This window comes from Haemaphysalis longicornis, unplaced genomic scaffold (genome assembly GCF_048455015.1).
Source record: "Haemaphysalis longicornis isolate Haplotype H1 unplaced genomic scaffold, Haemaphysalis longicornis Haplotype H1 scaffold_9, whole genome shotgun sequence".
NCBI classification, from domain to species: Eukaryota; Metazoa; Arthropoda; class Arachnida; order Ixodida; family Ixodidae; genus Haemaphysalis; species Haemaphysalis longicornis.
Genome location: NW_027526460.1, coordinates 159,825,473 through 159,842,739, shown reverse-complemented (window position 1 = coordinate 159,842,739; position 17,267 = coordinate 159,825,473). Strand labels below are relative to the sequence as shown.

Below are 17,267 nucleotides of genomic sequence, written 5' to 3'. Positions count from 1 at the left end.
CACGAGGTCTCAGTCTACCCAATCACTCCGGACAATTCCTGCCGTGGCGTCATTCACAACATCGCACAAGAACATCCAGAAGAGTACGTCAAGTCACTCATTACTGCTCCCGGATACGAGGTTCTCACAGCTCGTCGCCTCGGAGAGTCCAAAGCCTTCGTCATAACATTTCGAGGCAAGCGAGTGCCGTACTACGTTTACGTCAACCAAGCCCTGCTCCGATGCTACCCTTATCGCCGCACGGTCGCCTTTTGCACCCTCTGTCATCAAACGGGCCACCGAGCGGACGTTTGACCCTCTCCTCCAGCCACGCCCAAGTGCAACGTGTGCGGTGCCCCCCTCAACGAGCCTCAGCACATCTGCACACCGCGGTGTGGGCTTTGTAAAGGCCCACACACCACCGCATCTAAAGACTGCCCCAAGCGGTACCTGCCCACCGTGTACAAGGCCAAGAAAACTCCGAACAAGTCCACATCGGATGGGCCCTGCCGGTCGCGCTCCCCCTCTCCTGGCTCGCGACGCAACCGGGGACCTCACCGTTCGAGCTCAAGACCGAGCCGAGATCACGGTCGAGGGCCACAACACGGACGGTCAACCACCAAGGAACGCGCGCCCAGCCAGGCACGCAATCGAGATCAGACCCCAGAGACGCAACGCAAGCCACCCAGAGACCAACGCTCGGCCAGCTCCTCAGTCAACAGGAGCTCCGCGCACAAAGAACCACGCCACGAGGACGCACCCAAGGTGAGCTGGGCAGGAGTAGCGGCCTCCAGAGCTGATAATAAGTATGGCGCACTCATAACTCAATTACAAGCTGAGAACGCGGCTCTCAGACAGGAACTTGCAGAACTGCGTGCGTCCTTAACAAAAACAGCAGCCAACCCCCCTGCACCCTCCCCGCAACAACTTTCTCCCGCTATCAAGCGTCCCCGAACTTCCCTCCCACCAAGCAGTGATGCAACCCCCCCTCTTCCCACAACCCTCCCACCAATTTCGGGCCAGGCGATGCCAGCAAACCCCACGCCATTTATCACTCGAGACGAGGTGGTGGGAATACGTTCTATGCTACAGCAGCTGACCGCCTCGCAACAAACTATTACTGACCAACTGAACCAGACCATGCAAGCCCTCAAAGAAATGAATACCAATTTCGAAGAACGCCTCTCGAAAATGGAAGCATTTATTCCTCAGTGCACTCGCGTCACTACCTCCCTTCCTCCTCCACCCAAAGATGCCATGGAAGAAGATGGGTCCTCCTAATAAGAATAGTCGGAGCCGCGGCGAAACAATTGTTTGGCAGTGGAACTGCCGCGGATTCCGCGAAAAACGCTCAGAACTGATCCAGTATATTACAACACAAGAAACACCTCCACACGTTGTCGCATTGCAAGAAAGCAACACCCACGCTTCGCTCCCCGGCTATATCACTTTTCATGCGGATGGCACGCGGGTGTTACACACGCTGGTATCCAGGTCTATCACCGCTATACAGCACTCCCTTCCATTAGCAGGAGCCCCAGGCGTACTACTAGAACTACTCCCCGCCAAGGCATCAAAGACTTCCTTACCTATCTTCCACCTTAATGTCTACTGCAGGCCCAAATGTTCTCCGCAGGCCCTAAATGACACGCTGGAACTGGCGCGAAAGAAAGCTGGGAAGCACCAACTCATCGTAAGTGGAGACTTCAATGCGGCGCACCCCCTTTGGGGTTACACTTACGCTCATCCAAGGGGCAACTACCTTCACAAGTACGTAGACGAGAAGGCATGGCAGATACTCAACGAGCTCAGCATACCCACTCGCACGGGCACAAGCGTCTCTCGCGATACTACGCCAGACCTCGCCCTGAGCAACCAGCAGGTGACGTGCGTATGGCGAAACAAGCAAGAGGCACTGGGCAGCGATCATTTCCTTATTGAATTAATCATTTCAGGCCCGGAACTAGTCCGCACAGTGGGACGTGCTGCCCTGACAGATTGGTCCGGTTTCCGAAAACTGAGGTCAGCGCGCAGCACAGAGGACACCGCAGATCCGGCAGAGGAAGATCAATATTCCGCATGGATAGCCCAACTTATTCAGGACCAGGCCGCTTGTACTACTAACATAAAGACAAATACCGACAATCCCTGCGTAGACACGCACCTTCTACACATATGGGAAGCTAGACGCAGCCTGCAAAAGCGCTGGAAAAAGCAGCGGCACAATAAAAAACTCCGCATCCGCATTGCGCAGCTCAATGAAAAGGCGGCCAAATACGCACGCGAACTGTGCCGTGAGAGTTGGCTCTCCCTTTGCGACGCCATGGGAAACCACGTGAGCACGTCAAAAACATGGAAAATTCTTCGTTACCTCCTGGACCCCTCCTCTTCGAAGGCAACGTCATCAAACCAACTACGGGCCCTCCTGCACAATCACTCAACCGACACACTTTTAACGAACCTCGAGGCAAAATTCTTCCCGCCCGGTCCGCAACAGAGCCACACAGACTACGATGGATCGCCGAACCCCTCATTGGATCAAGACATCCTCATCTCGGAGGTACGAGCGGCACTGTCCCGGATACGGAAAAACACCGCGCCAGGTCCTGATGGAATTTCCAACAGGCTACTAGCCAACCTCGATGACGACTCTCTCGTGTCCCTCACCGCGTGCCTCAATAGAGTGTGGCGAGAGGGCAAGATCCCTGCAGAATGGAAGCTCGCCTACGTTCACCTCATCCCCAAACCGAACAAGACCCCTTCTATTGACAACCTACGACCTATATCGCTAACGTCCTGCGTCGGTAAACTCATGGAGCATATCGTCCTCGCTCGCCTCCAGCGTCACCTAGACGATCGGAACCTCATACCAACCTCGATGTTTGGATTCAGACCCCACCTCTCCACCCAGGACATTCTCCTCCAGATTAAAGAAGAAGTCATGACCCCTGCCAACCGACACTCCCCCACGGCAATGCTGGCATTGGACTTCAAGGGGGCCTTTGACAATGTGTCCCATTCAGTCATTTTGGCCCACCTGCGAGAGCTACATTGCGGGGAACGCACGTACACTTACGTGCGAGACTTCCTTACTAAGAGGCAAGCGGTACTCCACGTTGGCGAAGCGAAGTCCAACCCCATCAACCTGGCGAGCAGAGGCACTCCACAAGGAGCAGTGCTCTCCCCGATGCTATTTAATATCGCCCTAATCAAACTGCCACAACGCCTTGCAGCTCTTCCGAACACCAAGCATGCGCTCTACGCCGACGATGTGACAGTTTGGACGGGCACAGGCTCGTGGGGGGACATGGAAGCTCGCCTTCAAGAAGCGGCCGATGTGGTCACTGAGTACGCCAAATACTGCGGACTCGTGCGCCCCGCAAAAGTCTGAGCTACTCGTGGTCCAACCAGGAAGACCCAAGCGTGACCCACCTCCACCGGTCGAAATACACCTCGAGGGCCACATTATCCGCCCCACTCCTCAAATCAAGATCCTTGGGATGGTCTTCCAGCAAGATAAACGGAACTCCACCATCATAACTCGGCTGAAGCACACTACGGATCAGGTATCCCATATGCTGCGCCGAATCATAACGAAGAGGCGCGGCTTCGGGGAGAATGCGGCGCTACGTCTCGTGCACGCCTTCATTATTTCCCGCATCACGTACGCGATCCCATATGCGCTTCTCAACAAGCACGAAGAAGAAAGTGTCAATGCAATAATTCGAAAATCATACAAGCGCGCACTGTGCCTTCCCACAAACACATCCACCTTGCTACTTCTTCAACTCGGTATCCACAATACGTCGTCTGAACTAGTTGAAGGACATCTTTTACAACAATACCGACGGCTTTCTCTAACCAACGCGGGCCGCCAGGTCCTCTCAGGACTGGGAATAAATACACCGGGCTACAATGGCCCCCTTCTAGAGCCCCTCCCCCGACCTACTCAAGAACTCATTAAAGTACAACCCTTGCCGCGTAATATGCACCCTGAGCACCACAGTGGACGGCGCAAGGCTCGCGCGGAGGCCATCTCACGACAGTACAGTCGAGATGCTGACGCGGTCTTCACAGACGCGGCAGCATACTCCTCCTATCCAGCGTTCGCCTTGGCAGTAAGCCCCGCCCAAGGAGGACAGGCTATCACTGCCTCTGTCAAAACACTTTCACCAGCTGAAGCTGAAGAGGCGGCAATCGCACTTGCCATCTGCTCTACCCAGGCTACTACTGTTGTGACGGACAGCCAACAGGCCTGCCGACACTTTCAGGCCGGAACCGTTCACGCTGCGGCCCGCGCAATGCTACTCCGCCACCCGCCGCAGCGACAGATCCACATAATATGGACTCCAGCCCATCTGGGAGTGAATGGGAACGAGATGGCGCACGACCTCGCGCGAGAAATGACACGCCGCACGAGGAGTGCAGACACCGCCTCGGAGAGATTTACTCCCCTCCTGACATATACAGAAATGACGCAACATCTACGCCTGGCCCGACGCACCCTTCCCCCACCGCACCGACACCTCTCTATCGAGCAGGCACACCACTACCGTGCCTTGCAAACAAACACCTTTCCCCACCCAAAAAGAGTCTGCCACTACTCCGAAGAAATTACGTCCCCTAGCTGCCCCTTCTGTGGAGCAGAGTGTACTCTCTTCCACATGGTTGGTGGATGCCCCTCCCACCCTCTCCCCAAGCCGAATCCTTACAACTCTCCCGAGCTCTGGAGGCGCGCCCTATCCAGCTCATGCCTGTCCGACCAGCTTCGGCTGGTGGAGCGGGCTGTAGCGGCTGGCAAGGCATATGGGGTCCTGGACTGAGGACTTCACCTCCTGAAGAGTCCACGCAACCTTTTCCCTCAATAAAGATGTTTATCCTCCTCCTCGCACAAAGGGACACAACGCATGCCTGTGTCGTCCCGTGCGCTGAGCTTACCTGAAGGCGCCGTGGCTTTCAGGGCTGCCCCCCTCCGCAATCATCCCTCAGCGGTTCGCACCCTTCAGGGGCTTCATTTTGTCACGGCCGGACTCGACTCCCTTTCCGCAGCGCGGAAAAAGAGTCGAGTCCGGCCGTGGTTTTGTGTAAACACCCTTGCGTAGGGAAGACATTGAGTCGTGAATGCTTCTACTAGTGGCACTTTCAAAGGATATGCAGCTTTGTTCGCAGGCGACGTACCAGGCATATATAGGCAGACCGGCGACGGCCGGAAAAATTTCGGGGGGGGCTGAAGCCCGGTCAGCCCCCCCCCTGGCTACGCCACTGTTGACAAATGCATGCTTGATGCTAATTTGCAAGCTCGTGGATTTGCGCATAGCAGATCGCTGCACCAGAAGCACAAATATCGTGCATGATGGCGGTAGGATAGCTGACGTGTTGCGTGAGTACGTAACACCTATTTCCTATGTTGAGAGCAAAATGTTGTCAGAAACTCTAAATGCCCCCCACAATAGCCACCACCATCTCCCGTATACATTTTAGACCCCATATTTAACTAAGGAAACGCTGAAGTGGGGAGGCAAGTTGGCCTTTTTCAGTAGATTGTAGTGTCAAGAGAAGAGTTAAACCTCGATACGAATGAATGAAGGAGCTGGTTGGAATGAAACGTGAAAGGGAAGTCCAAAAGCAGGCGTAATTTGTCACACCTGGGGGGGGACAGTGGAATGCCTGCTGGTGTGGGGGGTGGGGAAGTGGGGTGATGGGCAGGTGGAGGGGAGCGATGAAGAAGGGAGAAGGAAATGATGTAGGGGGCAAGAAAAGGAAACGGAAGGGCACACGAGAAACAAAACAGAACAACAACAACAAGAAAACAACGGTCGCCAATATTCGGTCTGTCCCAAATTACACAAGATGAGAGGAGTACGGGGCAGAATAAACATTTCCTTATAAATTTGGAGCAGATGGGCGGGTGGTCCGCTGGATCAGGTTTTGTGGGACCTGCAGGTCTGAGCTGGTAGGTGAGGGGAGTAGGGAGGGGTGGTGAGGGTGGGGGGTTGTGTCTGGGGGGTGGCAGTCAGGGCAGGTGTAGGTGAAACGGCCGGGGGAGATGCGGGACAGGATGGAGTTGTGGCAGTACGTATATGTTAGGAGACTTGGCTGGATGCAGGATTTTTTGTTGGGGAGTGCAGGGTGAGGAGGAGGGTGCTGCGATAGGATATCGGTGTCAATGGCTGGTAATGGGCATAGTGTGTCTGTTGTGGCGTCCAACTTGTCTGGCCTCGTCAGGAGTGGAGGGGGCTGCTTCTGCTTTGTTGCCGATGAGAAAGGCATTACCCGGGCTGCAGACAATGGTGGGAGTAAGAGGGCATGCTGGGGCTGGTGGAAGCTTGAGGGCAGGTACGGGAATTCTCCCAAGGAGGTATCTTCGACAGGCTTGCTGGAGTCGGTGATAGTCGTGAGGTAGTCGGGTGTTGCTGCATACGTTGCTAGGGCTCTTGCCGTTGCTTCCGCTGCAGATGGAGATAGCAAGCAGTATGTGGCTGCGGTGTAAAAGGTGCCGTTGGTGTCGGTGACCACTAGAGTTGTAGGGGAATGTGAGTGAGTGATGTCGGTGTAGTGGGTCTCTTTGTCTGATGAAAATTTCTTGTGTTGGTAGCGAATGCGAGCATTGGTACGAAAAAGAGGCCTCAAAACTCCAGAGTGAGGTTGTAAAAAACGGCGCTTTATTTCGTTATGCAGAGATTACATTGCACGCTAATTCTGCTCATAAAATGCGGGAACATTACCAATGGACTTGCAAGTTCTGAGGACCCATTCAGAAGGCTGCCGTTTGTTTTGAGCCTGTTTGTGTCGAGCACGGTTGAGCACGTCAGTTGCGTCAAGCGCTTTGACGTTGCTTGGGGCTTGGCCATCCTCGCGGTCAGTGCCACTGCCCAAGTACTTGTTGCAACGAGATCACGCGAACACTTTCCTTGTCATATGGAGACTGAATGCATATACGGTGTTTCCAAAGGTGAATATACCGAGGGCATGAAGCCAGCATTGCTGTTCAGTATTTTTTTTTTTTTTTTCCTGTGCAGGCTTTGTGACCTTGCAAGTCACGAGTGGGGAAATGCGACTCGTGGAGCTCGTTGAGCAGTTTCCCAAAAGTAAAAGTAAGCTAGGAACATGTGTACGTAAAATAAGTGTGTTCCCGGCACCGTTAGTTGCACTCATCCTGATCTTGGTGAACCCCAACTTTTTTCTTCCCGTTAGGACACTAGTGAAAAGTTCAGACCAGCTTGCCACTTTCAACATAGTGGCCACTTGTTGCTCACCCAGATTTTGGATAGACATTACGTAACAGGAAAGTGAAGGTATACATTGAAGCACATTTGGCGTTGATGAGGGTCTTGCTAAGTTTCCAACATGCTCCGTCCCTTTGTTTCACACCCCCTTGCGCAATAGATCAAAATTTTTGCTGGCTTATCGCTAAGTCTGTTTTATTTTACAGAAGAAATTACAGCCGAGAGGGGCTAGACGATAAACTCAAGGGCAGTGTAAGCACTCCAGTAAGTCAACAGTGCAGACAGAAGTGGTTGCACTTGTATCAGCAACCAAAGCATTACGGCAAAGGTGCATGTTTTGTTTGTCCTGGTTACTGTGCTGGCATGTGGTGCACAAACTCATCGAGGAAGGTTACTGGGGCAGGGCAGAAACAGAAGTTCAGATAAGCTTGGTTCCTCTCTGCGCTGTAGGGTCGTGGCTAGTCCTTGTCTGAGCTACACCAGTGGTATGGTCGTGGGGGGCGTTATTTTTGAAAGTGAGCAGCATTATTGTGCGCTGTTTCGCCATTAATAGCAGGTGTGGGTCCCCCGACGAAGTGTGAGGATGGGGCTGCCTTCATTCACACCACAAGAGGGAATAGCTTCAATGTTGCCTGGGGTGGATCATTGAACTGGCCTCGTGGGAGTCCTATTCCACGTGCAGGGATTGCTAGAACAAGGCCATACAATCTTGGCGGAATGACACTGTCGTGCTGGTCTCGCTTTACTACCTAAACAATGTGCGGCCACATTCGCTGCCACGCCCTGTCCTCTGTGCAGGCTGTTTGACTGGCGTCCCGAGAAGCTGCGCGGCATGCGGGACAAGCACGAGTCCACCGTGGTCCTCAAGAACATGTTCGACCCCAAGGAGTTCGAGGTGGGCTGCCTGGTCCCCTCCCCTTTCCGTAGCAGGTGGCGGGGGGCAAACCAGCATGGGCTCTCTTCGCTGCCTCACTCTGCTGTCCACCATTGTCCCCCTTCCCTTCCGTGTACCTCTGTTATGTCCTCGCATTCTTTCAGTCTTGGCTGATCACACGCAGGGCCACTTCCTCACATGTGCGCACACCTCCCTTGTCCGTCTAGCACTCCCAGTGAGCGTGCAGTGCGTTGTGAAGGCCAGGTTCTTCTGTCCTTGGAATCGTGGGTGAGACTATGCGGCACCCTCTCTTGAAAGCAAACAGTGCTGATGCCGCGGCACTGGTGACGCTCTGCAATAAGGCCGTGGATGTGAGAAGGGAGCATTTAGCTTCCACGAGGCTTTGATGTTGATTATCATTATTTCGTCCCGGTTCTGTGGCACTGGGAAGCAGTGTCATACGAAGGATTTTGGTTCAAAAAAAAAGGAAAAGGGGGAGGGGTCACTTGTAAACATAGATAAAACTTTGAGACCAAACAAAGTGTATTCATTCATTGCTCTCCCCCATTCCCCCCGGTCACTGAAACGTGTTAGGAGAGGGCGTGGCCATGGAGGGGAGTGTTCTCTCACTGCTGGAGGCTGTGTATTAACTAAGAGCGTTTAGCAGTACTTGGAAATGTCCAAAACGACATGGTTTGTGTGAGGCTGGCTCAACATTGCTATGAGTGGTAGTAAGTGCACCCACTTGCAAAGGGCAGAGCTATAGCAGGGAGATTTGTGCTGAAAGGGATTTTTACAGAGCGCATTTAAGCATGGCGGCTGAGTGGATCAGTGCACTGCACCATTGAAAATGCCTTGACATAAGCTTGAAAGTCCTCGAGTATCCTCACATTTTTGCGTCTGATTGTGTGAAACCTGGGCACAGTATCATCTGTAGCAACAAAGGGCCGCATTGTCTGCCTCACATTTTTGCGTCTGATTGTGTGAAACCTGGGCACAGTATCATCTGTAGCAACAAAGGGCCGCATTGTCTGCGTCTTTGAAGTGCACACATGCATCACTCGTGTGATCCCACCATGCTTGCCAATGGCAGCCTGTCCTCAGTACCAGGGATTCTTGTGTGGCCCAAAAAGGTCCAGTGGTAGGTTTACTTTGTTTATTCTGCCTGTCATTGCTGAAAAATATGAATTTCCCAACAATTCTTCCTTGGCCGAGCCTTGCATAGCAGTATGGGGGCAGCTGGTGAGAATCGCGCCGCAATGCATGGGAGCCTCTTCTGCTCATGACCATGCTGCAGCGAGCGTGTGCTGTCATCATTCGCATGCACCGAGATTTTTCTTCCACTTGTGGGGACCAGGGTTCTTACGGCGACCTATCTCGCACTCGAGACGGCTGCAAGGCTAGCTCCACTGAACTCCGCCACGGATTGCCCACGGGCGTAGCGGCAGACAACAGCAAGGAGCACACAAGACACAATTGGGTGCTCCAGTAGCGTAGTTCGACTCTTCGCTCGTCCTGACCCAGCCGACTGGCGAAGATCAGGAGAAAGGCGCATTGGGGGCAGACAAAGGAAGGCAAATCCGGAGCTCCGGTACTCACGTCTGTGGTGGTCTACTGCTGCAACCCAAAAGCCCCTTCCCCAGTACCTGCCGCGGTGGCTCAGTGGCTAAGGCGTTGCGCTGCTGAGCACGAGGTTGCGGGTTCGATTCCCGGCCGCGGCGGCCGCTTTTCTGATGGAGGCGAAAAGCAAAAACGCCCGTATGTACGAGATTTCGGCGCACGTTAAAGATCCCCAGGTGGTCAAAATTAATCCGGAGCCCTCCACTACGGTGCGCCTTATCGCCTACGTTGCGTCGGCACGTTAAACCCTACAATCAATCAATCAATCCTTCCCCGGTGCCGTGCACCCAGGCCGGCTTCCTGAGACGCCCTGACAAACCAGCCACGGTGAGCAGCACGCGGCGGACGAAGGGAGAGAGGAGGGAGCCTTCACCTCTTGCCCTGGCGGCAAGAAATGGAGAAAGCGCCGGCGCAATTGTTCCAATGGCGGCCTGTCAGACCCAGAGTTGCTTAGCACCCTCTGCTGTATCGCTGTTCTGACTGCCGCCGTGGACAGGCGCTCCACATCTTCTGGAGACTGAGGGCCGAGAGTTGAGTTAGGTAGTCATGGGAGGGGGGGGGGGGGGGGGCAGATCCTTCTCTGACCACCCTGTCTAGGAGGGAGGCTTAGCTGTACCACTAGGGGAGCTCTCGGACATTAGGTGGGATATTGTAGGGTTAAGCAAAGCTAGAAGGACAGGAGAAGGCTGAATGAAGCTCACTACTCTGTCTACAGAGAACATAAAGAAAAGAGAGAGGAAGGGGGGGTTTAATTGCGCAGAAAAACAGCAGGAAGCCTGGAGGAGTTTTTCAGCATTAGCGAGACAGTCGCAGCTGTTGTGATCAAGCTGAAGATGCGATAATAATAATGTTTATTCAAGCTCTTTTACACGCTAATATCCAGCCCGCATAAGCCCGAGTGGCTTGTGTGCGGGGCTGGGCAGTCTCGGCTAATACAAAGAGCCGAAAGAGAAACACCTTGGTGAATAAAACAATTCTAAAAAAAAAAAAGGCACGCAAAAAAGAACAATGACTGTAAGAAAAAAAAAATACAAGCAAGAAGGAAACACACTGCTTTGCCTGATGACAAACCACTATAAAAGCATAAAGAATAAAAATGTTTGTTTTGGTTCACAAACTGCAATACAAATAAAAGGAGCGCAATCACATTCAAGCACGGTCTAAAATCATTGTCTTATTCAATAGCAGCTTCGCGGACCCACGCCTTTAAGTATTTTTTGGCTTTGGAGGGACAGTTAATGCTTGGGGGGGCGTCAATTTTATTAAAGTAGAAAGGAATGAGGAACGACCTTGTTTCCTTTCCATAGCTGGTTAGTACTCGAGGCAGCACAAAACGTTCAGTTTGACGGAGGCACCTTGTTTTTATATTATCAATTTTGAAAGGACTGTAAAAGAAATTTTTTAACAAGATATCAAAAATTAGTTGTTTTTTCACGTGTAGAACATCTGATTCTTTCATGACAACTTCTGTTCGGTCTCCATGATATCTAGTTTCATACGTAATATGGTGCGCTATTTTGTGCAGGATGCTATTAAGAGTGTTCAGTTTATAGGAAGATGCATGTCCATAAATAGTTAGACCATATCTAAATATAGATTGTCCTAGGCACTTAAAAACCATTCTTTTTACAGCGAGGCAACAAACCGATCGAAGCGCATACAAATGAACACATACCACTCGCAAGCGTTTTGCAAGCTGTTCTATATGTAAATTCCAAGATAAAGTTTCATCGAATTGCAAACCTAAATACTTAACATCATGAACAAGATCGACTGGGCGGCAGGAGCACTTATGACAGGAGCTAGTATGCAGAAATGCAGATGTGCTCTCGACAAAGGTCCGGTAAGGGCTGTGAAAACATATCAAATTGGTTTTGGATTTATTCAGAAAAATATGGTTATTATTCAGCCAGTTCATCAGTAGACAAACATCCTGTTGCATAAGACGAGCACCAACATCATAATTCGAACACGGTAAAAGAAGAGCAGTATCGTCAGCATACATGTAGGGTTTGGCATTCAGTGGCAAGGAAGCCAAGTCATTAATATAAATGCTAAATAAGAGTGGCCCCAGCACTGATCCCTGTGGCACACCTGAACGGACGCACAGCATTTCACTACAAGCATTCTCGATACGAACACACTGTACACGATTCGACAAATAGTCTAAGAAAAATCTAGCGTAAGGACCTCTAAACCCGATGTTGGCTAATTTTTCAAGGAGCAGCTTATGGTCGATCGTGTCAAACGCCTTCTGGAGGTCTAAAAAGAGCGCAATAACGAGGTTGTTTTTGTCTATCTGACTGCATATATAGTCGTTGAAATCCTCTAATAAGCTGGTCGTGCTAAGTCCACTTCGGAATCCACGCTGCGCTGTAGTGATTAGGCAATGCTTTTCGCAAAAAGAGGTCATACTTTTTTGTAAAATCTTCTCTATAATACATATAATTGACTGTATTGAGATTGGCCTATAGTTGTTGTGGTCTTTTCTAGATCCTTTTTTATGAAGAGGTCTGACAACGCTGACTTTCATACCTTGCGGGATTATGCCGGTGTTTAGAGTCTGGTTTATAATATAAAGTAATACACTTTTGAGATGACTGAAGTTCATTATTAAGGGGGGACGCGGCTTTCAACTTCGGAAAAATGACCAAAACATCGTTTTTTTGAAACCCACATATTCGGCTTCTATGTTTCCTATTCTGTGCGTCTGCAAAGTTTTTACGCTGAAAAGCGTCGCAAAGTGGCATAAAAAAATACTTTTGTCAGGCGCGGTGACAAACTATCAGCGCAAAAGGGCGAAAAAACGGCAATTTTCGGAGCGCTCTATCTCCGCAACGGTGCCACCGGGCGCGGCCATTTTGATATGGTTAGATCGGCCGAGCGATCGTCTTTCCGGTTCCGCTCGTCTCTTGTATCTTCGTTCATTCACAAACGCACAAACGGCAGAAAAGAAACGACGCACAAACGAAGCTAGAAATAGATGCTGAAGCGCTATTGGTCCTCCGGTCGGGACGACCCTCCTGATTGGATGTCGCGGGCGCAACGCAAGATGGCGGCCGCCTGAGCTGCGTAGCGAGCGGATTGAGTTCATTTTCGCCGCTTCGCTCGGCCGAGTTTCTGTTCAATCTGTGGTATTCAACACGCACGTTATCGCGATGGGAATGCCAGAGATAACGAGCCAGATTACGGGAAGTTGTGTGGCTCGAAAAGCGGAGGTCATCGAACGCTTCGTGGTGCGCGTGACTCTACCGTCGCCAGACCTTGGAGGGTGACGCGGTGTGCGCGCTTGCGATAGCGGTTCGTGAAGTGAACTTTTAGTCGGATTTGCGATGTTTACACGCTTAGTTATTGCTGTGTTTTGACCGTGGGCTCGCTAGCCTTGAGAAAGAAACGGTCGACGCGTCAAACGCTGCGGCGCGCACGGCATAGCCGACGCGCATAGGAGCATCACATGACTGGGCAACCGGTTACGATTGAACGCCAGTAGTTCTAATTAATGCCTGCGACGTTAGATTTAATCTTAAAAGCGACCTGACCAGCCATATCAGGTATAATCAAAGCTCGATATGTCGCGGTAAGCGTGCGCTGCGATGCGCGCGTGCCATATCGCCTTTCTTGCGCTACGTTTCCCGCGCACTTGTAATTTTCATGCAAACAGGTTTGAGTTAGTAATATAGGAATAAAAATATGTTCTCTACATTAAAAATGTACGTTACTGTCGCAGCATTTAACAGTGATTTCTTGGTGAAATTATTGATACCATTGCTTAGGGCATACTGGCTTTGCTGCGAGAAATATTGGATGCCTTGAATGTCAAAAGTAGTAAAAAAATATGCTCTTGCATTGAAGTTGGGAGTTATGCAGAATACTCTACCAAGCTTCAAAGTAGCTCATTTTCATCCTTGTGGTCTGCAAACTTTTGGCAATGAACACCTGCACGTATGAGTACTAAGTTGCTGTGCCAGGCAAGATAAAACATAAAAGAAAGCCAAAAATGTTCAAATTTAAGTAAAAAAAATGCTTAACTTGTTGCCATGGTGACAACACTGCAAAAGGAGGTTGTCCAGTGCGATACAGCCAACCAGCTAACCTACTTTGCATTGAAAGCCCATTGAAACCCATCTTCCCCTCCGTTTGGTTTGCAAAGGGGGTATGTACTCTTCACGGAGGAGCTGAAAATGATGTTTTCTGGAAAGAGAAAGGCTGCAAAAGGCACTCCAATTTCAAGGCAAGGCCTTCCAGAAGCCCCATGTTCAAAAGGACATGAAAGGCTGCAACCGTGGCGACTTTTGATAAGTGAAACCTATGTTGCAACTTCGGAAGCCGTTTTCTCAAAACAGTTTTTTTTGCCACCTATGTCGCTTGTACCAGGGATTTCTTCGTGACCACTGGGTCTATTTTGATTCCGTTTCTTGCATTACATTCCTTGATGAACAGTTCAGGTCGTGACACTTTTGGTTTTCCAGATTTGTTTTTTGTGACTTTTTTATTCAAATAGTCGTTCACATTCGACATGCCTGTTGCACATTAACCTCTAAAAAAATGAAAACTAAAAAATATTGTTTTGTAAAAAAAAAATTCTAAAACTGTCACGACCTCGCCCATTCATTTGGGAATGCAAAGCACTTCGAACAAGTTTTCTATCGTGTTTTATAAGTCGCTCAAGCTCGGTACAAGCGGAACAGAAAGAAAATTTAATAAATAAAAAAGTTATCAAAATATTATCTTGAAATTTTTATGGTGTTATCACAGAAGCATTTCCAGTTGCTGTACCAATTTTCATCAAAATCCACTCTGAAATAAAAAAGTTGATTTTGAAAGCCACGTCCCCCCTTAAATCCCGCACCCTGACACTGTCATAACCAGGTGACTTATTTAGTGGCATTGCACGCATTGTTTGCCATAAATCGAGCTCAGTGACATCTGGCATATAGGCTGAAAAGACGCATGACGAGCTGCTCTGCCAAGAATCTGATTTTGCAGCGTTATTTTTAAGTTCATTAACTGCATGTATAAAATGCCCATTAAATTTATTGGCCAAGTCATAACTATCTGAAGAGGGAAAGGAATCTCTAAGATTTGTATCAAGGTTTTTCTTTGGATGCCTGCCAGATATAATGTTTACGAGGTCCCAAGTTTTCTTTATGTTTCTTCGGCAGCTGGAAAATTGACCGACCTGATAACGTTTCTTGGCCAACCTTATCTTTGCCGTTATTTTATTCCTAATAATTCTGTATTCTTCCTTTAGAAGGCCATTACGGGGGTTAGCACGACACTTTTTTTGAAGCCTATTTTTTAGAATACACAACTCCATTACCTCACTATTTATCCAAGGAGAGTTAGGATTTCTACGCTTCAGCAACACTTTCCTTTTTGAACACTCATATATCTGCTGAAATTTTTCAACCAATAGTTCATAGGCCTTTGTATGCTCTAAGCCAGTTAGAGAATCCCAGTTGAAGCGCCGTATTTCTTTGTCAACATTCGTGGCATTTAGAATCAGTTTTTCTTGCTTAATGACCGGAGGCATTAAACTCCTAGTGTCAAAGACAGTTAGTGCAATGAAATAATGGTCAGCGACCTTCTCTTTGATTACGCATCCAAACTTCTCATGCTTCGGCAACCTAGTGACAATGTGATCTATGCAAGTCTGTGTTAATTTGCTACCGAGAATTTCTTCCCTTGTGTGATCTTGGATAACGTTCTCCAGACCATGACTTGCTATAAGGGTGAGGTAATCATTTGCTGCTGGGGTAAGTTTACCAGAAATATTAATGTTGAAGTCCCCAGCGAGTATAACCTTGTCTTCGCTTCCATGTTTTTTCAAGAGGTTTGATAGCTCTTCCACAAATAATGCAACATTGGTGCTCGGAGGTCTGTACACGGCATAAACCACAACTTCCTGGTTACATTTACTAATGGATACTACTATGATTTCTGCCTCAGTCACCAAAAGTTCAATGCTTTCACAAAACCAGCCATTTTTAACGAACACTAGTACACCACCTCCTTTTCTGTGTTGCCTACACAAAGAAAAACACTGAAATTCAGGTATTGTAAACAACGCGCATTCATCTTCTGTGATGTTGATTTCCGTCAATATCAGAACGTCTAACTTAGGCAGGACTCTACTGAGCAATACAAGTAGCGTGTCCCAATTTTTCTTCATACTGCGGATGTTTACATGTATTAGTTCTAACAATAGATCAGTGGATTGCTCGTTCACCCATTCTCGTTTTTGTTCAACCCAATCAGACACTGTTTGAAATGTCTCAGACATACTTAGGCTATTTTGTTTAAGTCATCTTCATTGTTAATTCGAATGTGTGGGGCACCATCCATTTTCCTAGCATATACTCTACCGCCACGGGCCCACCAAAAGCGGTAGTTTTGTTCTTTAGCGCGGTTTTTCGTTAGCCACAGAAGTCGTTTCACTCTCAAAGTCAAATTTTCGTTCAAGTATATTTTTTCACTTTTCAAGCAGTTCCTTTTTTCTAACCAGAGGTCCCTGATGCTACGGTTAGCAAACCGTACTAGAATCGGAGGTACTACCGCAGGTTTGCTCTTCAATCTATGCACTGCTTCTACTTCATATTGGCTAGGAACAGGAAGCTCAAGCTTGTTGGCAAGGGACGCCAAAGTGGCACTGAGGTCTTCGTTATCCGTGAACTGGACACCATGAATTTCTAAATTATTTCTCCGAGAGTATGTTTCCAAGTTATCTACATCAAGTGCAAGTTGCGTAATTTTGGAGTCCCTTGCCGCCAATTGAACCTCCAGGTCTAGCGCTTTGCTTTTCAGTTCGTTCAACTCTGTTTTTTGTGCCTCTAAAGAGAGCAAAAACTCATCATATTTCTTTGACAGAAACTCGAGCGCTTTTTCCATCTCCTGGACAACTTCTGTTTGTTTCTCGATCTTAGAGCCAGTATCCTCACACATAGCTAATTGTTTTTCTTGCTTCATTTCTAAATCGTTAAGACGACGGAGCACTTCGTCCAACCGAGCCAGTACATTAGCTAAAGTAGGTTCTCCGCGATCCTCGTGTGCAAGCTCAGTTGCCGAAAATGCCCCTTGTCCTTCTGACAACCTCGATTTACAGTTAGTGCAAGTCGGGCATACCCAAGATTGCACTCGATCTTCCAACATGCTTTTCCGCATGGTCTTATTAACCCCTATACAGGTCTTATTAACCCCTATACAGGATACAGGTTAAAGGTACTACAGGCCTTTGCACCTGAAGCCGTAGATAGCTTCAACGAGGAGGTAGAATCAGCGATGAAGAGGGCAACAACACAGTTCACGATTGTGATGAGAGACTTTAATGCGAAGGTCAGTAAGAAGCAAATGGGAGGGATGTGAGTGGAAAGCTTCAGAATAGACAGTTGAAACAACGGAGGAGACACGCTGGGGGGATTTGCAGAGACAAATAGTCTGCGGTTGATGATCACAATCCTCTACAAACGAAGAATATGAAATGGGCATGGAAATGTTTCCATGTACGACCAAAAACGAAATTGGCTTCATTCTATGTGACAACAAGTAAGGTTTGAAGCACCGATCACAGG

At 49.1% G+C, this 17,267-nt stretch overlaps 1 protein-coding gene across 1 annotated transcript in view; it reads left to right on the top strand.

Annotated features, from left to right (window-relative positions):
- Barc (RRM1_TatSF1_like and RRM2_TatSF1_like domain-containing protein barc) overlaps positions 1-17,267 on the top strand; it is a 54,188-nt gene that overhangs the window by 16,862 nt on the left and 20,059 nt on the right. Inside the window, exon 5 of the mRNA XM_077683820.1 lies at positions 8,004-8,100. Coding sequence (XP_077539946.1) covers positions 8,004-8,100 — 97 coding nt within the window. The remainder of the gene's footprint in view (positions 1-8,003; positions 8,101-17,267) is intronic.